At 31.3% G+C, this 21,980-nt stretch overlaps 4 protein-coding genes across 5 annotated transcripts in view; 2 read left to right on the forward strand and 2 right to left on the reverse strand.

The window, feature by feature from the left end:
• The first annotated feature begins 8,177 nt into the window (after positions 1-8,177).
• Positions 8,178-10,346, forward strand: LOC109594917 (vacuolar protein sorting-associated protein 33B). Of its 2 annotated transcripts, XM_049964961.1 has the most exons (4): positions 8,178-8,194; positions 8,257-8,441; positions 8,496-9,329; positions 9,393-10,346. In XM_049964961.1, the coding sequence occupies exons 2-4, from the start codon at positions 8,290-8,292 to the stop codon at positions 10,198-10,200; spliced, it is 1,794 nt and encodes a 597-aa protein (XP_049820918.1). In that variant the 5' UTR covers positions 8,178-8,194; positions 8,257-8,289; the 3' UTR covers positions 10,201-10,346. The 2 variants fall into 2 exon arrangements, with proteins under 2 accessions (XP_049820918.1, XP_019865743.2); XM_020010184.2 differs by lacking the exon at positions 8,178-8,194 and having other exon boundaries at positions 8,223-8,441.
• An 11-nt stretch (positions 10,347-10,357) lies between these two features.
• LOC109594918 (protein nessun dorma) lies at positions 10,358-12,144 on the reverse strand. Its single transcript, XM_020010185.2, has 2 exons — positions 10,644-12,144; positions 10,358-10,591 (listed from the first exon to the last, which is right to left on the reverse strand). Exons 1-2 carry the CDS (start codon positions 12,068-12,070, stop codon positions 10,426-10,428), a joined length of 1,593 nt encoding a protein of 530 aa, XP_019865744.1. The 5' UTR covers positions 12,071-12,144; the 3' UTR covers positions 10,358-10,425.
• Positions 12,145-12,412: 268 nt separating this feature from the next.
• LOC109594920 (protein nessun dorma-like) lies at positions 12,413-14,288 on the forward strand. The gene is made up of 2 exons (XM_020010187.2): positions 12,413-13,928; positions 13,986-14,288. Exons 1-2 carry the CDS (start codon positions 12,469-12,471, stop codon positions 14,191-14,193), a joined length of 1,668 nt encoding a protein of 555 aa, XP_019865746.2. The 5' UTR covers positions 12,413-12,468; the 3' UTR covers positions 14,194-14,288.
• Positions 14,289-14,356: 68 nt separating this feature from the next.
• The window catches only part of LOC109594925 (histone-lysine N-methyltransferase ash1), a 30,819-nt gene continuing 23,195 nt past the window's right edge, over positions 14,357-21,980 (reverse strand). Inside the window, exons 4-13 of the mRNA XM_020010191.2 lie at positions 19,015-21,174; positions 18,342-18,958; positions 17,960-18,289; positions 17,372-17,901; positions 16,821-17,306; positions 16,394-16,729; positions 16,132-16,336; positions 15,801-16,049; positions 15,324-15,741; positions 14,357-15,249 (exon numbers count right to left, since the gene is read on the reverse strand). Of these exons, the coding sequence (XP_019865750.2) occupies positions 15,103-15,249; positions 15,324-15,741; positions 15,801-16,049; positions 16,132-16,336; positions 16,394-16,729; positions 16,821-17,306; positions 17,372-17,901; positions 17,960-18,289; positions 18,342-18,958; positions 19,015-21,174 (5,478 nt within the window). The 3' untranslated portion in view covers positions 14,357-15,102. The remainder of the gene's footprint in view (positions 15,250-15,323; positions 15,742-15,800; positions 16,050-16,131; positions 16,337-16,393; positions 16,730-16,820; positions 17,307-17,371; positions 17,902-17,959; positions 18,290-18,341; positions 18,959-19,014; positions 21,175-21,980) is intronic.

A 21,980-nucleotide genomic window follows, 5' to 3' on the forward strand; every position in this document is an offset into this window, starting at 1 on the left:
CATTATATCAAACAGCAATTTGGTATAGTAATAGATTTAAATATGTCCGTTCAGTTACACGGAGATATAAATTTAACCATGTCGTTGCAGTAGATTTATCTTCCAATCTTTTAAAACGATAGCTCAATGTTAACACTTAATACTTGCTAGATTAAAATTGTATTGTCAAGTTTTCAATTTATGGTGGTAAACCGGAAGGATAAATTTTATATTTATGGCTGCATTGATGACACTAGAAGACGGAAATTTTAAGCAAATATTTTTGAAAACGGAAATACTAATGTCATAATAAAAATACAATAAAAATGATTCTTAAAATAGAAATATCTGGGACATTAAAACCAACTACTTTTTAGCTAACTCCTTTAAAGATTTAATCCGTGTTTTATCTGGTACTGTTTATTTATAGACGGATTAAATGGAACAAGTTTTAATTTTATTAGTATTTTATTTTATGAAATTTATACGAAAAGTGTGCATTGTATAAAGTAGCATTTAAAATGGAAAACCAGACACTTGATATTGGTTTGTATTGGTACTATATTCGCTTCCTCAAATACTGAAACTTTCAAGACATTCCAAATAGATTACAAAGTTTCTTATGAATGCTGAAAAGTTTAAAGAATTATGCGAAGTTATTACAAGAGTGATTCATTTTAAACTCTAATCTAGGAAAATGGTAGTTCACATTTTTGCTTTATACGCCCATTTAAGTTGTCGCCATTAATATTAGATTCCTTTTATTCGTTTTACAACATTTACTTGATAAATACTTTCAACACTTCTCTAAAAGCTGTAGTTATTCCCAAATATTTTAGGCCACTTGTAAGGTAATACAAATTTATGCCGACTACATGCTTTCATAGCAGCAAATATATCTGTATTCTTAATGCTTTCAAACTGAATCAAATTTTACTAAATGATTTTATAAAATTGTTTAAATGTTTCAGAATAGTAAAAGTGGAAAAATTCACCAATCAGGATTGGTATATTAGATTTTAAAAAATCAATAAAAATGTAGGTACAATTATTGTCACAATTATCACTAGACAATTCATTTAAGTAATAGCGTGAATCTAACATTAAATATAATGTAAATAAAACATTGTGAAATAACTCAATTAGAATTAGGAAGTTAGGATAAATGGGGAAAATTTACGCTTTTTAAGAAATGCAATGGTTTAATTAAAAATTTGGTAAACAACTTGAAACATATAAAAAATATTTTTTGATTTAGAACGACGTCAATGAAAATTCAATATTTTTTGTAACAATATAAAAACTAAAAAAAATAATGTTACATTTCTACTTGTTGCAAGGACATATGTTCTACTTGTAACAAATTACTAATATCAACAAAAAGTGATTGTTCAATAGGTTTAACAGGTGACGTAAAACTATAGTAATATACACAGTAAAGTTCATTTTTTATGTAAAAGAACCAGAAACCAGATATGTTGTACAAACTTACCTTACATTACTGAGTTGGTGTATTTTATGCAAATATACATGTTTAACTGTAAATTTTAAGTATTTAGCATTTAAACACATTATATTTAATAACTGAATCTTTTAATGTACCTATTTCCAGCTTGTATGTAAATAAATGTACAAATATATATTTTTTATTCTTCAACTGTGATACTATATGTAATTATTTAAACTAGAAATAGGTTGACTATATTGAAAAATTCACCTAATTTTTAAATTTTGTGTATTTTTATAAAAAGATATATTGTTGCTATTGTATATAATTTTATTTTTAATGTTAATATGTAAAATGTACAGTAGAAATAATTTTAAAAAATGTTGCTCTATAATTTATGATGATAAAAATAAATGGAATTAGTCAATTGCAATATATAATCACCTAAATTAAAAATTATGTTGTAAAATGTATCAGCAATGTTCTCATAACTGAATACTATGAATGTTATTTGTTTTTGATAAAATAAACTCTACAAAAATAGTCTATTTTTTCTTTCCTATTAACATTTTTATTAATACATTTGCATGTCATATAAATATGCAGAACGGGGTTGCTATTTGTTTTTTAATTCAAGAAGGAAATGTGAATGGTTAAAAACACTTGTTCGTGCGTTTTAAAAATTGTTTATTCGCCTGTTCATAGTATATTAGTTTATTTTTAGAATAAAACATGATTTTTTAAAAGTTTCTAAATATAAACGTTCCTATTATTTTAAGATTTAGTGTAGATAAGCGTGTACATTCGAGTCCAAAGTTCCTCAAGTACGCCATATAACTGCAGATCTGGCGCTGACCGTACAATGTATGTGTTACTTTCACTTAATAACTTGTACAATTTATTAAATGATAGTAACAAAATTTAACGAATTTCTTTTCTTAGTTTTATGTTTAAGAAAAATGGTCGATTTTCATCATTCGATTAGATTAAAAATATAATTAATTCAACTAATATTACCATGATTAAACCATTTTCCTTATATTTTTATTATTATTGTAAATAATAATTAAGTAATGTAAAATTATTTATAAACTAAATCTCTAAATTCTTTTGAATCTACAAAGATAATTTTTAATTTTTTAATAACCCATAATAAACCGTTCGTATAATTATGGCATACAAATCCATTGTTTTAACATTTAAAAGTTTTCAATAGAAAACTGCTAATCCTCTATCCATAAAATTTTACTACAAAATCCATTGTTCCTTTAAAGGCATCTGAATTTAGAAATTAAAAAGTTTATTTAGAATAATTCTTTTACAGCCATTGTAATAAATTCCCATTCCCTTTATCAATAAAATATTTTTAACTTATTAATTTGCACTTGCACTTAATGGATAAAATTAGAGGAACTTTATATTTTATGGGTCTTTATTGCTCTCTGTGAAATTAAAACGATTATTAAGAGTTTAGAGAAACTGCCCAAGTGGGACGTAGCTTTGAAAAAGTTCTAAGAACTTTAAAAAGTCGATAACTGGATAATTCGAATATCAAAAACAATCCAATCTTATCGTCAACAGAAATTAAAGCCAACCTGGAGGAAATGGTTGAAATCAGTTCCAAGATTATGGGGAGATAGTTGATGGGGGTTCGATTGATCTCGGACCTAGAAGAAAAACCGTGTTTTTCACTAAAAATAATATTAATTAATTAATTTTGACTTGCTTAGGATCACACGACAGTGGGGACGAATAGTTTTTAATGACGAGTCTAAATTTAATTTATAAAAAATTAATGGTTTTGTTTATGTTAAACCTACAGGGACAAAACTACACAAAAAATTTGTCAAACCCAAAGTGGTACATGTTGACGAATCAATTTTGTTATGAGGATGCTTCAATTCTTCTGACATAGAACACTTTAGACTGATTTATGTACAGAAATATATTAAGCAACTATTTACTACCATATATTGAAGAATTAATGTTCTTAATAAATGTGTTTCAACATGAAAATAATACCAAACACAAATCCAAAATTGTGACGGATTGGTTAAAAGATCAAAGCATCTAAGTTTTGTCGTGCCCGTCCCAATTTCCAGATATCAATCCTATAGAAAACAAAATGTGATGAAAAAAAGCTTAAATAATATCACTGCAATTTAAAAAGCTTGAGGAAAAAAGACTTGTCGTGTATTCGGAAAATAATCGAGTCTATCTCACAGAGATGGGATAAAATTATAAAACAAAGAGGATATTATAGAAAGTGTTTATAATATTGTGTAAAACAACAATAGTAAATATTATTTTATTTTATTTATTTTTTTATTTATTTAATTCACATTAACCCATTTTAAAAAGTTAGAATAATGAACACTACTGTACATTATTGTATTATTATTGCATTCTATATTTATATACAATTAAATAAATATAAGTAAAATATATAAGGTAAGGAAATTTTAGGATCAAGTCAATTACAGAAATACTCTTGAACGCCCTCTTTGCGAGAGTAGTCGGATTATTCCTGCACTGAAAGATACTTATTTACTGCTGAGTGAACTGCAGGATTAAACACTTCTTTGTCATTTCATTTAATTTACTTAAGAGATGTCTATAGCATCTAAAATTTGTCTACAAGAACAAGAATTTTAAAGAAGATATTCTTGTTGACCTAGGTATTTAATAATAATAAATTATTATTGTAATTTATTTATTTACTGACTTAATATGTTGTCCAGACGTATCTTACTCTAACTTTAGATATTCGCTTTCCAAAATATTTGTTAACCACAATTAAATGTAATTAATGATTAACAAACATTGGAAACCGAAAATTAACTAAATGCATTGGAAAAACTGGTCATACGTTAATGATTAATCAAATATTAGTTTGCCAGACAAAACATATCTCAGTTTAGATAGCTTTAAATTTATATTATAGTTTCCTTTTAATAAAACAACTGATATCGATTCGAAGTTGGTACAAAAATAGGTTTCACATTTTTTATAAACAAGTTAATACTTCTATAAAAAATAAAACTAGATTTTCGTTTTCAAATATTGGTCAAATTGAATATGTCATGTCATTAAATAAATTAAATCAAATCAAGTTATTAAAATTATATAATAAATGTATACGTAAAATAATAAGTATTATTTAATATATGTATGTATCCAGTCTATACTAATACTAATGCAATTTAAAAAATGTTAAAAGTCTGTGACAGTGAGACTAAAAATGGGAAGAATGATAAAGACACAAATAATATTGCTCATTTAAAATCAAAGCTTCCCTGTTAGGAATAAACGGTTTATTCCATGCCCATTTTTGAATATTTTCAAGTTGTTGAATCACACGTAAGTATGCATGTAAAATATGATCACATAGTATGGCAAAATAATACCACAGGAAAACGAAATCGAAAACATATGGTCATATTTCATTTTAAAATTGGCTCCAGTTTTCATACATAGTTTGAGTGATCAACAGATTGATTTTCGTTTCGTCTAGTTTCGGGAGTACATTTGTTTTTATTTGTCATTCGGTAAGCTTCATTTCGCAAACAGGAATTGTATTTGGCCGTTTAAATGACATCAGATACTTTATCCATTCAGTTCAGGAAAATGTTTCTATACATAATATAAATTAAATTATATTTCCAGTACTCAGTATTTGTTATTAAAATTTAGGAATACCTAACTATGTGTATGTTAGAGTGTTTTGGATTTACAAGGTTCTGTGAGAGATGATTATTGCTGCATTTAGACGATCACGACGATCTGATAACCACAAATTACTTTAAGTTTTGTGTGCCTGAGTCACAGCTTCATTGGGAGCTTTAAGTGAATTATGGTAATGGTTTTAATTCACTTTCATTTCTGTCGGGAAAGTAAGTTGCGTTTGGACCGCTTTTATCCAGGGCATTGGAATCTAATTTCTCCGAATTAGCTACTATTTTCTACCAATACAAAGTTAATCAATAAATTTCAACGGTGCATCTTAATTGAAAGCTATTCATATAAATAACAATATAATGGCTGACTTCTGATCATTGTCATTGCCTGATTTCAAAATTTATAAATTTAGTCAAATTTATGTAAGAAAACATTTTCATCGCAATTTCTTTTATTATTTAAGAGCTATTGTTGGGAACTAATGTTTACCAAACCATTTAAGTACATTGTTTATAATCCTTTGTCTAGGAAATCGAAATTATCAGTCCTTTACAGTGTGTGTAACTGCCAAGTCTATGAAACTTAAGATTTTAACTACCCTTTGTATCTCGATAAATATGAAGTGGCCCATGCTTTGTGGGAACCTGATGCCCTCTCTTTATAAGAGGGATTCGAAAACGTCTTCTGCCTCTATGACAAGCTCTAAGCAACCTTTTTCTGTTAGTAGAAGACTGGATATAGAAATAACCAGGAAATGGTAGTGTCTTCTGGTCGTATTTTCAAATACACAAAATGGAATGTTGCTTATTATTTTGTCTATTAAATATGTTAAAAATAAAATTACTGTTCAGAGCTAGAAATATTTAAATAATATGGCTGGTTAAAATATATCATATTGAAAATATTTTTAAATCTATTTAATTTAGGAAATTCAAATGATCCACCTGGAAACATACTGATATTAAAATGTCTTTCAAAATATAAAATTGGATTCTAAGATATTTTTTACATTTCATCCCTTGACTTATTTCATTAGAAGAAATAAATTTGTCAGAATACTCTGATTAATTGTACTGTAAGTGTACTGTGCAAGTGTTCAATTGTGACTTATATAAATATAAAATTATAAAATATAATTAATTGGTAATGTATATTAATAATAATGAGCAGTCGTTGCCATGATTTATTTTTAAATATGTGACAAAGTAAATATATTATTTATTTTATTTTATACTATTTGCATTTGCATCTCCGAAATTGGTTTACAGAGTTTACAGACTTTTTTCCCCATTATTTATTTTTCTATCAAATCTTGATCTTGGCTGCTTAAATTATTTATAACAAAATCGTTTAAAAATTTAAAATGATATTAGGAATATTAGTTATTTATAAAAAAATTCAAAGGGTCAAAAATTGAATGAAATTTCGTTAGTCATAATATTTATGAATATTAGTTTTCTTTCCATCCAAAGAGTGCTGTTGGATGCCTAAGTTCAATAAAATATTATTGATTTTGAACGAACTTTAACTGACAATTCTTTAAGTGAAATGATAAATAAAATGCACCCACAAATGCACATTGTATGGATGAAACAATTGAAACGAAATGAGTAAGTGATGTTGATTTTTCATTATTGGTTTAGTTCTGTTGTTTTATATTTTATTTTATATAGTTTATTTTTGTTGATTAAGATTCATAAAATATATTATAAATAAATTTATTTAATAAATAATTCAAATCTACTATATTTATAATTTTGAAGTATTGATATCAATTTAACATGTTTAACTGTTAGTCATTTACACAAAATATAATAAGTTATCATAAACACGTGGAGTGAGCGGGTGTGGGTGAGTACATTAATTAATTTTTACCGTGGCATATTTAATTTACTTGCATTAAATCTATATTATAAATGTTTATAAATTTTAAATTTAAATTTTATTCAATACATTTAGATAATACGTTTAAAGGATAATAAAATTTTGTTTTGTACTACAATTATAATAAAATTATATTAATATTGATGACACCTAAACTAAAATTAATTTCTAACCAAATATAATAAATAATATCAGCGTAACATAACCAAGATTTCTTCAAATTTTCATAATTCCGATGAATTCGAACAATATTAATAAAAACTATATTTTATATTTTATTTAGTTTTTGTTTAAATTTATTATTAATATGCAATTCTAGGAAATAACAATTAAAACGCATGAAACCAGTCACAAATATATATATATATATATATATATATATATATATATATATATATATATATATATATATATATATATATATATATATATATATTAAAAAATTAAAAATATTCAATTATAAATATAAAATATTATAAATCATTTTTTAAATAATAATAAAAATATATGATTTCAATTTAACTATTTCTATTTAATTTATTGTAATCATATTTAAATGATAAAAGAGAACAATTGTAACTATACATCAAAATTAAATTAATTTCTTTTAACTTCTTAAAATTAATTATTATTATACTAAACAAAGTCGCGACAAAACTTACCATTTAAATTTGCAATTACATTTAAATATTTACATTTATTAGACCAACGTATCTAAAGGTGTTCTACCAAAATTATCATATTTGTTTAATTCACTTTGTGGTGCATTTTGAATATATTCTTCAAAATTCTTTAGCTGCATTCTCATTACACAATACCTAGCTGGTAAGGATAAGTTATCAAAATTATCCAACGTTAACGAAACATTTTTTTCTTGGATGCTTATCTGAAAGTTCAATAATACTACACAAAATACATCTATCTATATCCACCTCATTCGACAATGTTTCTTCCTGAATTGGAATGGGATTTATAAAAAATGCATTTGCAGTTAATAGAATCTAAAATAAAGAAATATTATTAATATATAATAATAGAATATATCAAAATTAATTGATTAAAAATCAATATATGTATAAGCAGTTTCATTTTTAACAGGATTTTCAAATATTGTTTGAATGGAGTAGTGATTCCAGGTCCTCCATGAGATGTCACCATTCCGGATACCAACACGTAATCGTTGGAACAACATAACCTCAATGTTTTGTAAGTAACTAAATGAAAACAATTTTAAAAACAAAGGAAATATATTCGTTATATTTGTTTAGTTGATTTTGAATGCAACATAATATAAACTGAAAATGGATGTGGCGAAGAAACTGACTTCATTGCAAGAAATATCCAAAGCTCAACTCTCAAAAATTCTAAGTACTAATGCAAATTTAAAATACTTAATCCTAGAACCTGAAATTATTCGACCACTAGAGAAAGTATGTGGTGTTACGTGGTTAAAGTAAAATTTCTATGGTATTTTTTATATACTGTAATGCTAAAGTTACTTTTTTAGGGGAAATGGGGTAGAGAAAATATTTAAATTGGACTCGGTCTCAAGTTTTTCTAGTAATGCTGTCTATTACATGATATATGCTAACTTCAAAACATTTTGCACAGTTGTGAATCAAATAAGATCCCAGGTAGACATAGAAAATCCAATAAAAAATAAATTTCACATTATTGTAGTACCACATATCCTACATAATTTTGAAGAAGAATTAGAAGGATTAGGGTTGCTTCACTCAGTAGTAACACTGCACTCATTCCAATGGATGCCTTTACATATTGATACAAATATACTCAGTTTGGAAATACCTAATGTTTATCATAATTTATTTGTTAATCAAGATATGGCCACTTTGCCCACTTTGTCAAAAACTCTTTGGCAATTGAGTTTTGTAGTTGGACGGCCAAAGTTTACCCTGGCATTAGGAACACTTTCAACAGCTATTTTGAAACAGTTTGATGTAATGTGTGAAGACAAAGGTGAAACAGACATATTAGATTCAGACTTTGGAAGTCTTTTAATTATAGACCGCAGTGTGGATTACACTAGTGCCTTATTGTCCCCTGGGACTTACTCAGCTTTGCTTAATGAAGTTTACAATGTGTCTGTAGGAGTTTGTGAAAATAAAGAAGAACATAGTAGTGATTATGATTCTAAAAATAATCCAGTGGTAAAGAAAAAGGTCATGAGCTTCAATCTTGACAGTGTACAGGATTCTGTATATCTAGATATAAAAAATCGGTATTTTACGGAAGTGACAACAGTTTTAAGCAATTTAACTAAACAATTAAGATCTGAAAAGGTCAATTCTGAAGATATGGCTTTAGATGAGATAAAGAGGTGAGTTTCACTTGTTTTCACTTGAAATTAACATCAAATTTAAATATTTTCATAATATTTTAGGTATGTGCAGACACAACTGCAAGCTACTAAAGCTAGAAAAAAATTCATAACCAACCATTTGAATGCTGCAGAAAGTATTATTCATATTCTGGGTCACCGATACGAGAATCAACGTGAAATAGAAGGAAATATAATGAAAAACAGCAATAAAAGCAGAAACTATAATTATTTGGAAGAGATACTGGTGACTGAAAATGATCCATTAGTATCCCTTAGATTGTTTTGTCTAATTTCATTAACACAAACTCTTTCTGATGGTGAAGTCCATTCATTTTGGAGAAAGTACCTCCATCATTTTGGTTATAAATATGGATATGCTTTTCATAATTTGATTACATGTGGATTTATTCCTGAACCATCCCAATCTATTTCTAAACTCCCAACAAAGATAATTAAAATACCTAAATTTACTTCAAAAAACTTTTATATTAACGCAAAAAATGTAAAACAAATCATCAATGAACCAGAGAAAGTGAATTTAAAGTATCCTACATGTGCAAGTTATGTTTTTGGGGGAATATACATTCCGCTATTAGTTCAAATATGTAGTATGGTATTGAGTGCCACACCATTGGATGAACTCAAACAGAAGCTTGAACCATTTGGAACACTAGCCATAAGAAATGATCGCGGGTTTCCTTTACAGTCGCGGTCAGTTTTGGCATATGTTGTTGGTGGCGTTACTTATGCTGAAATTGCGGCTTGTAATTTACTCGAAACTATTACAGGGTCCAAAATTGTAATTTTAAGCGATAAAATTATAACAGGGAATGATCTAATGAAAGGGTTACTGAAATATCCAGATTAATATGTATTTTGAATTTATTAGCAATATTCTCTAATTAGATATTTCTTTTAAAACTTATTCTGTGATATGCTTATATTATACTACTAAATACTATACTATGACTTTTAATATAAATTGTCTAACACCAAATATTAAATTATTTATTAAAAAACAAATATTGTATTTATATAAATTTTATTATAAATATAACAATTAAAAAAAATTATATATACGCAGGTGTTTTATTTATTTAACTTCTATTGGTTGACTCCTGATAGTTTTCTCATCATTAATTGTCTCAGCCATTTCTGAATCACTGTCTGTTTCAAAAGTTGGTGATGATTTGTTTTTTATGATGACATCATTTCCATTGTTACTGCCACATAGACCATGTATTTTAAACTGTGATGTCCTGAAATAATAAAAAATAATTTTCAATTTCCATTCCAAAAGAGACAACTTACAGGTCCAACAGTTCAAAATTTCCTATTTGTTGTTGTATATTGCCAGTAGATTCAACAATAATCCCAGATTGTTTACAGTTGTTTATTGTTGAATCTGTTAAGTTGACTAAACAGTTATCCAAAATCTTTAATCCAATATCAACATCATGTATATTGCATTCAGTTAATGAAATATTTGAGTAAGCATTTCCTGTTATAGCAGTGCTAAAATTCTCTATTTCACAGTTAAATAATTCAAGTACAGCTCCTGGTAATACAATTATTCCCTGTGATGTAGATGCACCATTTCCTATAATTTTTACATTTTTTAAAATGGTTTTTCCCGTTCTCACCAAAATAACACATTTCAGATGTTTCACACTGATTGTAATATTTTTTAATTCAACATTTCCTCTTATGAAATCCCACATTATATCAGTTTTTTCTGTAGTGATAACTGTTGAATGCCTTTCTGAAACACCTATTAATCTTCCTCCTATTTCTAGAGCTCCACTAGATTTTATACAATAGTTTGACTCTTTTAAAATAAATGTACTATTTGCTTTTGCAATTTCTAAAGTGTTGGTCAAGTTTGTTGCGACACTTATTGTTGTAGAAGGACTCAATTCTTGTTTAACTTTAATTAAGAAATTTACATGGTCTTCAACAGTACCCTTCTCTTGTATTGCCCAAAACTGTTTCTGTTCATTTTTCAGTGGAAACTCAACATTTTCCCTTTTTATCACAATTTTCCTGAGATGCGGATTTTCGAGTATCAACATTTCGTTTTTAATTTGTAACATTCTTAAATTCATTTCATCAATTAACTCCTCATTTTCACTTTCACCAAGTTCTTCCAACATTTCATATCGAGCCTGTATGTTCCTCGCTTCTGTTAAAAGTGAATTGATGTGTTCAGCTGTAGCTCTGGGAGTAATGCCATTTCTCATCTCGTAATGCAGTCGCAGACGTGGTTCTAAATGTAGATCCTTCCAGTCAGTGCTGCTAAGATCCTCCGCATCCCAAGGCATGTATAATTTTGTATAAAAGAAGCGTACTACATCAAGAGCATTGGCAGTATTATTCACACTTAAAAGACTTAAGTTACTATTTTGTGTTTTAGTTACCCAGAGTTGAATTAATGGTACAACGTGCATGTCAGATAAATGTATGCTCTCATCTTCAACACCCAAAATTTTTACAAGTGCTTTTAAGTTATGTATGTCTGTATCTACTACTAAAACAAGGGCTATTGATGGAAATGGTATATTTAGAACTTCACACGTAACTCGTGGAATCTTCCAAACGGCCTGCCATCCTTTACGGCACAAGTTAAATTCTAAATACGTCTCCCACTGTTTTCTAATTGAAGACAAACTATCTTCTAAATCTTCGAATTCGACTAATCTATCTTGTAAACTCTTGTCTAGTATTATTATATCACTCATTTCGGTTCTGGTGTATAAATAAAATTATAATTTATAAAAAAGTAATTAGAATATCAGTTATTTGCTGTTACTACTTAAATTTAAACTGTACGGACTACCAACAACACCCACCTGTTAAACGGTGAATAAGTTTCGCCAACTGAGTTTCTTAAATTTGGAAAATACAGTCAAAATAAGTATTGTTATTGTTAAATACACATTTTTAAATTAGAAATGGTATATACCGTTCACACTTAATAGGATTTGTTTAGAAATTTGTCTTATAAAGAATGCTAAGTTTATAAAGAATATTTTATAAGAAATCCGTTGAATATTGGTAATCCTGTTTGACATTTGTTTAAATTTTCAAAGTTGTAACAGTAACAAGTGTTTTGTGAAATATCAGAAATTTTGTAGAAATGGATGGTGTATTTCATATCGATAAAAGTCTTCAAGAAAGGCTAACGTTGTACGAAGAAGTATTCCCCCCAAATTTTTCATCAATAAAACAGCAGTGGTCATGGTACTTACAAGACAATGTAGATACGAATGGATGGCAAGCTGTGTGGAAGATTCCCAGGGCCACTTGTGAATCATTAAACATTCCTTTTCCATCTATTGCCCTAGTTATTGTTTTGGATGTCAAAGTAAATCAGTTGGAAGCTGTTGTTAAAGTCTTAGGCGTTGAAGATGAGGACATACATATACCAGAAAGGCACCGAGTGCCTTTAGTACAATTATGGGTGACTAAAACACAAGACAAAAGTATTGGATTCCTAAGTATCAACTCAACTGCACATACTATTGATGCATTACGGTTCTTTTATTTACATTTATACATGCCATGGGATAATGATGAAATAGAAAATTATGAATGGAAAGAAAAGCACCTGGAATCCCGGTTGAGGTTGTACTATGATATGAGAAATGGAATAATACCTAGGTCTACATCTGAAACCATTAGATCACTGATATCTGAGGCAAAAAGGCTGTATACAAAAAGAGAATTTTTAGAAGAATCAATTTCAGATATTCAACATGAAGATGATCTATTTTTAAATAAAAACACAGAAAAATTGATGCAAATTCAAGTAAGAATGTTGGAAATAAAAAGTGCCATAGAGGTTTATGAAGATCCTTTGTTAAGAAAAGTGTTAATAAAAAGACAGAATCAAGAGAGTCCTATGACTATATCAGAAAAACAATTTTGGTTAGTATTTGAACAAGGAGAAGTGGAGGATTACCTCAAGTTTTTGGAGAAAGTTAAAGAAGATTTTGGCAATACTAAAACTATGAGCTTTGTCTCAAATTTAGCTCAAGTATTGGAAATAGCCAATGCAAATAGCACTTTTATTTTGAAAGATTCCATACATGTTATTCACTCAACTGGTGCTTTGGAGAATGGAGGAGAACTTATTGGTGTAGTAGATAAAAGTAAAACAACAATTATGTCTGATATAGATGATGTTATGTTTGACTTTGTTGATAATGTTAAAATAAAAAACTTAACTATAAATGCTGGGAATGCTAAATGTGCAATTCTTGTAAGAAAAGGGAAAGTCACTTTGGAAAATGTTCAAATTATTGGTAATGGAAAATCATCCACAGCTCAAGGAATTATAGTATTACCAGGTGCTTATGTTGAATTAAAAAACTGTGATATATCTAAATTTAGTTGTGCAATCACCGGAAATCCATCTTCTGAAATTATAATAACAAACTCTGAAATTCATGATGTTCATTATGGATTGAAGATACTTGAAGGTTGTTCTGTTAATGTTCAAGACGCCACAATAAGAAACTGCAAACACTATGGTGTTGTGCTAGAAACACAAAAAGGCATAAGCAAAAATGTGGGAGATTTTGAATTGCTTAGAATGTAAGTTATTTTATTTTTTAATATTTTTAGTAATATTGATTGAATTTCTTGTTTCAGTATACCCCATTTTAAAGTACAATCTATTAGTGGAAATAACAACAATAATGATGTGATGATAAGACAGAAATCGAAAATTCGTCCTATAGAAGACCTTTTTGCTGACCCCAGTTTAGATCTTACAATTTGCGAAGAGAGCGATGATGAAATGAATAATACTATGAATGCGACAGTTATAGAAAATGAAATTATAGAAAATGTTTCCTAAGTGCAGTTTGGCCACAATATTTATTTTTTATATATGTATATATTTTCCAAATGTCTATTGTTTAGTTATTGGAAGAATTAAAATTTTGTTTATTATTTAGTCTTTTTATTTTCCTTCAATTGCCTTTGTTTATTCTTATAATTAGTAAAATAAAAAACATACATAGAAAATATAACAACTTTATTAATAAAAAGTATATCAATATTCTAATATGAGATAAAAAGGTTCATCAGAACACTTAATTATAAATATTAAGTAATATAGCTTGTTAAAACCTTACATCTAATCAGGCAAGATAATTAAAACCTAAGGTCACCAATAAATTAGATATTACATAATACCATATATACAGAAAATAAAATGCAAAAAAAGTAATTGTTAAAAACTTAATAATACTTAACTGCAAATACCAGATATAATGATCAAAAGGAAGGTGTCTTTGTGTATAAAAAATGTATATTGACTGTTTAAATTTCATGATTAAGACAACTTTCCATATTGAGCATTACTTTAAAGAACAAAAAATATATAACAATTTTGATTTTATCTTGTAATACAGGACTCCGAAAATATACGAGCTAAAATTTGTACCAAGTTGATACCGGATATTTAGTATCATTTAATGTTGTAAAAAGAAATGAAGCTCACTCACTAATAACTATACATTATAACAATGTTTTAACTTGTCAAAATATAGCAACAAATTTATATATGTACAAATAAATAATGACAATGTGAGTAATAAAATTAATAACATAACTATGACTAGCTATTATAAAGTTATGTGTATAAGAAACAATTAAACAATAAAATTACCCTATTATACATAAAATCAACGTTATACATTCTAGTAATGGCTTTTGTAAAAATAAAACACAATATCTGAAAATATCACAAAGGTTTTATAAATTAGCTTTTGTTAAAGTTTTCGTTTTGTTTCTTCCTTCTACGTCCACCTTCTAGTAAGTATGAGACATCTAAAACTTGTTTTACGGGCATTTTACCAAGTAGGTTTATCAGAATTTTGTTTAAACGGGTTTTCTGTTCCGCCCGAGTCTGAAAAAAAAATGTTTTCAAGTTATGTAAAGATTTTTATGCAATATATATTTTTTTAAGAAAAGTATAATCACCTTTACAACAGGCACACATATCGTTGGCACGGAAAGAGCGACGCTCTGCGACACAATTTCCTTACTCTCTTTCGTCTCCTTATCCTCCTCTTGAGTTTTGCGACCACGAGGCTTCGCATTAGCAGCCGCTGGTCCCAGGTCATGAGGTGTGTACGTCCTCGTAACTTTAAGCCGCTGTTCAAAGCGTTCGAAGGCGAACGATTTGGTACAAAGCGGGAACTTGTTCTTTGACACTTTACTGAAAAGACGTGCGCATTTATCGACACGATACTCGCACACGTAGATGTGCTCTTCGGGGGCGCCTATCGGCCGTCCCTTGCAGTATGTGTTTAAATCCATTACCCAGCAATGGGATATTATTAGTTCGACGGGTACCGCCTCATACAGGGGAACACGCATTACTTCATTAGGGAAGAACCTGTAATAATTAATAAAGTTATTAATATTATTCTTTATTTTACAGAAGTATGTACTTACTTTCTTGTAGGCTCATGATAAGTTTCATGGGGACGTAAGTAGTGATGACCATAAGCCAACCGCTTTCCAGTTCCAGTTTCCTTCCACAGTCTTTCTATGCGGAATATGTCCAGCTCCGTAAATTCAATATTTCCTATTGTGTCATAAGTGTGCTTCTTGTCAGTTCCAGGTATTGGAATGTCACGTAGAACGTAGACAGTATCGCCTTGACGTAACTGCAAGTCGCCTCTCATCAATGTCAAGTAATACCTACAACATAATTTTTATTATTATGTGAATACAAGAATATCTGGTACAGTATTAGGTGTCAAGAATTGTTTATATTTATTACCTGTGACCATGTTCTGTAAATTCATCTAAAGGTATTTCATAATCTACGGCCCTAGGCACGCATATTTCACAATGATAGCTCGGTGCTGATGCATCAGCCTTGACGCACTCACAGTGCTGCCACACCAAGCAACGTTCGCACTGAATCATAAGGCCTTCATCACGATGCATGCCACATATGCATCTTATTATATCTTCCTCTTCATCTAAAATTAACAATTTATTTTTATATTTTGTATCGAGATTAAAATAAAGTTACTCACTGTTTTTCTTAGCTGATGTAAACGTTGGTGGAGGCTTCTGTCCTAAAGCTTGCTCAAATTTCTGCAGACTCTGTTGTTTTGCCTCGGTATAGATTTTCTTCAGTTTCGCAGCGGCTATTCCCAAGTCGTTTGTCCGACCGTAAAACTTGATGTAATTGGCAAACAATCTATTCATGTCCTCGTTGAACGCCTCCGGAGTTTTATACACTCCTGTGGCAATGTTCTGTTCGACCGTAGTCAAGTCGATGGGGTCGCTGATTCGAGTATAGAATTCGGGAACCTTTCTCTTTGATGGCATGGTCATAAATGGAGCGCTCATTAACTCATTTTGGTTATCTAAAAATTTATACATTGTCAATGAAATGGGTTTTTCTTTCACAAAATATAATTAATTCAGTTCATCATAAAAAATGTACAACAAAATTACCTTTAGCAGTTGTAACTGCCACCCAAATTTCTTTAAGTACAGCAGCCAGCTTCACTGTTTTACTGAGCTCTGGATCTTCTTCCGCCTGAGCCAATCGCCTCGTCTTCATATTGCGAGGCTTCTGGAGTGCATTCAGATGATTAAGAAAAGTGCTGCCTTGATGTTGATCGGCCGTAGGTGTGGCTGACTGAGCTCTCGCCGTTGACGATGACGCCGCTGCTGACATTGAGACAGCTGCAGCCATTGACCGGTCTCGTACCTTTCGTACCTTTGCAAGATTGCGCAATAGGAAGCAGTGATGTTCTAATACGAAACAACGCTGTTGATGACTGATGGGCTTAACAGCGACAGCGGGTATTGCTTGCAACTGTTGTGGGAGTTGAGCTGGAGCTGTAACGCTTTCTTTTGAGGCGTCCTTAGCAGATTTTCGTTTGGCTTCGGTCTTTCTCGGTCTACCAACTCTACCGGGTTGATGTTTTATTACTTCTAGACAAAATTATTGAATTTAATTAGTAAGAATGTTTTATGGTTTGTGTTGCTTAGTAACTTACCTTGTGGAGGAAGCTGTCTAACCCTTTGGGACTTGCCGCCAATGACGCCACGACACATCTCACTACCACATTTACACTCTTGACCTTCAGCTGCATTGAACAATGAAAAGTTGTAGTCGTACGTAAGCTCTTCGTTAGGTTCAATGTCGCGCAAGGCGAATAATGCCATGCGAAACTGGCCGTTCACCGACCATTTCTGCATCTCACAGTTGGGCTGACAAGAGTGATTGACGAATCTACCGTCTCCACCCATTCTGTGCCCATCAATAACTAAGCCACCATCCAGATGGAGGCAATAGTGATGTGTGTCATTCTGATAGATGGTACCCATGCGCTCTTTGAACTCTTGGTCTGAGACAACCTCACCCACGTACTCCAATATAAACTCGCCATTTTTGATGGCCAATTTTGTGCGTACACCCCATCCCTTGGAGTCTGTCATGAATTTTTCAAGACCTGGAGACCATTCGTGACGCTGGATTCTTTGATTGCCACATTTGTGACTTGCTGGACATTCTGCCAAAACCAACCTGCCAAATTTATAATATTGTATAATGATCAATTTAAAGTTGCATGGTTGAATCTTACCTATTAATGCAATCGTCGCCGCAATTTGAATCGGGCTTGCAGTTGCAGGATTGAGGTTCACACGCACCAGTCGTAATCTTAGCACTATAAACATTAGTCCGTATTTTACGGTAGTTCCACGACGGAACCAAGTCTCGGCCGGGCAACTGAGAGTGAGTGTGCTGCCACCAAAGATCAAAGGGCAATTGAAACGGTAGTCGTCGACACCGCAGGTACTTGCCACAATGATAAGGCGGCGGTAATAAACCGTATGGATGTTCTTCCGGATTGTATACGGCACGTGTTTTTGAGGAGGCTGCTACATCGTTACGTCGTTGACGAGCCGCTTCACTAAAAGATAAAATTATAGAGTCGCTATTATAAACAGAACTTTTACACTTACTCATCCTCTTTGTAATAATCCGAGAAAAGTCCAGCAACTAGATATTTCTTCTTCCACTTGGGTGGTCTCCTGTTTTTCTTGATTTCGTCGCCCGAAGCGGAAGCTCTGTCATCAGCTCTTAACCTCTTGTCGGTGATTGGTTCGATACTACTAGCAGGTGACACATCTCTCAACCTTCTTTTAGGATAACCAGTCGACGACGTCTCAGATTTGTCCGAACCACGTTTTCGTTTCCGCTTGTTAAGGCGACTCTTCAGTCTTTCGATGCTTGACTCCAGTGATATTGACGACGCATCGTCTAAATCGATATCGTCCAGTTTTGATTTATAGCTCTCACTTAATCTGGTGTCCACCGAAGTGGCAGGCGACGAGTCTCGCTGACGCAGTTGCATCCTGTGCTCCGATCTGCTGTCGTCCAGCTCATCAATCCTTTCATCCTGGGGCAAGCTATCACAGTCGCTCATCGGCTCCCACTTGGACAAGGAGATTCCATCTAGTTTGTCAGAGCGAGTCGGCGAAGTGTCAGAGTTCTTTGTTCGTTGCACGAATTCTGTGTATTCTTCACCGTCCTTCGGCACACGATCGCAAATTTCGTGATGTTTGGTATCAGGGGTGGCCTATAAATATAATCATTATTTAATATTTATAAATATGAAAATTATTAAGTACTTACATTTTCGGGCGCCAAAATAGGTAGCTTCTTTTTCTTCTTTTTAACAGTGGGAAATCCTGTTCTATTATATGCTCTTCGTTTACGCACCTTTTTCTTTGCGGTTTCTGGTGATAATTTCGGTGGCTGATGCGAATCGCAGTTCAGAGTTTTCCTCTCAACAATGTCAGGTTTCGTTTCCTCTTCAGTTGTAGGAGCTAATTTTGGTATGAGATTCCGTTTCATTTTCAGTTCATTTATGTAAGATTCAACTGAGATTTTTGTTTTATCCTCGACGGATGACAATACGTCTAGTTTGGAACACGCATAGACATTTTCATTAGATGCCATTTCTAATCTATGACGCTTCTTAGGTGTTGTTGCCGTAATAGATCCATTTGATGAATTTAATTTTTCCTCTTTAATTGGTGCATCTTCTATTTTAATAGCTTTGTCTTCTGATACTTTATTTGGTACTGGTGATGTGGCTGTACTGGATACCAGGCCGTTCTTTTCTTCCTTTTCATCATATTCATTGTTATTGATTGTCTGTAACTTTGGTGATGTATTATTTGTTTTAATTACCGGGACGTATTTGGCAGTTGTAGTCTTTACTTCTACTTTAGGTGCAGTTGATGATTTAACTTTATCGACCTTGGTCGATGTAACAGTCTGTTTATTTACTCCTTTAACTTTGTCACTTTTAATTTCAAGAGAATCCTTTTCCTCCTTTTTAGTTTCAATTTTTTCATCATCAGCCTTATCGTTATTTACAGATAGATGATAATGCCTCTTTTTAAGAGGCAATCTCTGTTCATTAGAGTTATTCGAGTTATTCACTTTACTAACTGTCGTATTAACATTCTGTTTCTTTTTCTTTTTTTCGTTATACTCGGTGGTTTTTCTTTTCTTAGAGACTTTCTTCATTGTTTTTATAATATCTGGTAAATTTTCTCTTGTCTTTATGCTGCCTATAACACAGTGCTTCACAAAATCTGCTATAAGTTTTTCAATTTCAATATTGATTTTTGGATCTACGACACCGATAGGTTTTAGTATTTTGAACTTGTATTTTTTATGTTTGTGTTTCTTGTGTTTGCTGTGCATAAGCTTCGCGTTCTTTAAGACGATGCTCTTATTTTTCATAACATCCAGCTTATTTTTTGTCGTTAAGACTGGTTTGTTATTCTTATTGTGTTTAGTTTTCAGTAGTTTCGATTTGTCTGAAGCCTTTTCCTGTTGTTTATTTTCTTGTTGAGATTCAACTTGAGGTTTGTTTTTTGGAGGTCGACCTGGACCTTTTTTAACAATAGGGGGCCTGCCAACTTTTCGCCTAGGCGGATACAATACCCTATCTGTATTGGCATATAAAACTCGGTCAAAACGATTGGATGTCACTGGCAATTTATTAAGGTCCTTTGATTTGCTAACACTAGGTAAACTTTTATTAAATACATTTGTCACTGATTTACCGGATTTATCACATCTTTGAGACTTTGCTTTGTCATTTGTACTTAATTTTTTCATGTCCTCCTTGCCTTTCATTTTAATGTTGGGAGAGAGCTGGGGTTCCGGACTGGAAACGTGATCTGGACTATTTTGTATACCGGAATCGGGCGACACGTTCGGATTAGCACAGTAATCCGACGAGAGAGCCTTCTCCTTTGCTTCCAGTGCTTTGTCAACTTTTTTGGGTCGCCCCCGCCGCTTCTTTGTGGACTCAACCTCCGTTTTGGTGCTTGCATTATCCCCTGCGTTGGCGTTGCCGGTGGACTTGTTCGCACCATCTGACGCCGGAATGGTGGTGGTGTTCAACATCTGCGTTTGGGCGACGAACTGTTGCAGCAAACTGTTGGCGTACAACGAGCTGGGCGGCGGAGGCGCGTGGGACTCCGATTCACTCGAACTTTCCGTGGTTCTCTGGATGAGGGCGTTGACCGCCTGCTGAGGCAACTCCATGTCGGAACCGGACAACTCTCCGGTCTGTGGCGAGTTCTTGTCCGTCCTGTTGCACTCGAAGTCGCCGAAGGCGTCGCATTCCTGCTGTTCGGGCAGTATGACCGCCAGATCCTCCTGGCTTATCTCCTGGAGGCTGCACTGGGCGAGCATGGCACTGTCGGCGTCCGAATCGTCCGAGTCCGAACTCGAATAGGTCGAACCTCGCGAAAGAGGCAGTGAAGCCATCTGAAATTGTGAAATTTAGGTTAGTTAGTACGTCGAATTGAGTTTTAAAAGTAACCGTAAAAGTTTATTTTTGGATTTGAAATGTGAGTTTGTAATTACAAATATACGAGATATGTTGGTAGTAGAATAAAAATTAAATTAAATAAATTATACAAGGTGGCCCAAGAAGGGGGCAGTATCTCGAAAACAGTTAGTAGAATTCAAGTGAAATTTGGAGTACATATATCTTTAGATGGCTTATGCATACTATAAGGTTTTTTATGAGAAAATTCGGGGTATTGGTAAGTGAAATTAAATCGAAAATATCTAGACATCTTAAAAATTAATAAAATACTAGCAACATATAAACAATTTAGAATTGTTGTGTTAAATGAAGTAGATATTTTTAGATGGCTCATGAAGTAAATAATTCAGTGATACCATTTTTATAGGAAGTTTTTATAAAATATTCAAGAGAAATTATTAAATGAAAAATATCTAGTTATATTGAAAATCAAATAACCTTGTTACATTAGTAATAATTATTTTAGACGTATTGTTGTTTATCTATTGTTGGCATAATTGGTAACCTTGTTAGGATTCTTAAGGTGATTTTTTTTTATGAAAACGTCATAATAACCATGAAATTCGAAGAGTAGAAGTATTAAATTTATAGTATTTATTTCATTTAAAATTCAAAAGTTGATGTCACGACGTCGAAAAATGATAAAAATCGAAGAAATAGATTATTTTCACATATATTGCCGACATATTCCAATAAAATATTGACGGTTTTAGCAATATGCATGATAAATTAAACATAGTAT

The sequence above is a fragment of the Aethina tumida genome, chromosome 3, assembly GCF_024364675.1.
Source record: "Aethina tumida isolate Nest 87 chromosome 3, icAetTumi1.1, whole genome shotgun sequence".
NCBI classification, from domain to species: domain Eukaryota; kingdom Metazoa; phylum Arthropoda; class Insecta; order Coleoptera; family Nitidulidae; genus Aethina; species Aethina tumida.

Bases quoted from the DNA above. Each gene is read 5' to 3' on its own strand.
- LOC109594917 (XM_049964961.1), top strand. From the start codon at position 8,290: ATGGATGTGGCGAAGAAACTGACTTCATTGCAAGAAATATCCAAAGCT. The intron at 8,442-8,495 runs GTAAAATTTCTA...TTACTTTTTTAG, and splicing joins TGTGGTGTTACGTGGTTAAA to GGGAAATGGGGTAGAGAAAA. The intron at 9,330-9,392 runs GTGAGTTTCACT...ATAATATTTTAG, and splicing joins GCTTTAGATGAGATAAAGAG to GTATGTGCAGACACAACTGC.
- LOC109594918 (XM_020010185.2), bottom strand. From the start codon at position 12,070: ATGAGTGATATAATAATACTAGACAAGAGTTTACAAGATAGATTAGTC. The intron at 10,592-10,643 runs GTAAGTTGTCTC...TTATTATTTCAG, and splicing joins AATTTTGAACTGTTGGACCT to GACATCACAGTTTAAAATAC.
- LOC109594920 (XM_020010187.2), top strand. From the start codon at position 12,469: ATGGATGGTGTATTTCATATCGATAAAAGTCTTCAAGAAAGGCTAACG. The intron at 13,929-13,985 runs GTAAGTTATTTT...TTCTTGTTTCAG, and splicing joins GATTTTGAATTGCTTAGAAT to TATACCCCATTTTAAAGTAC.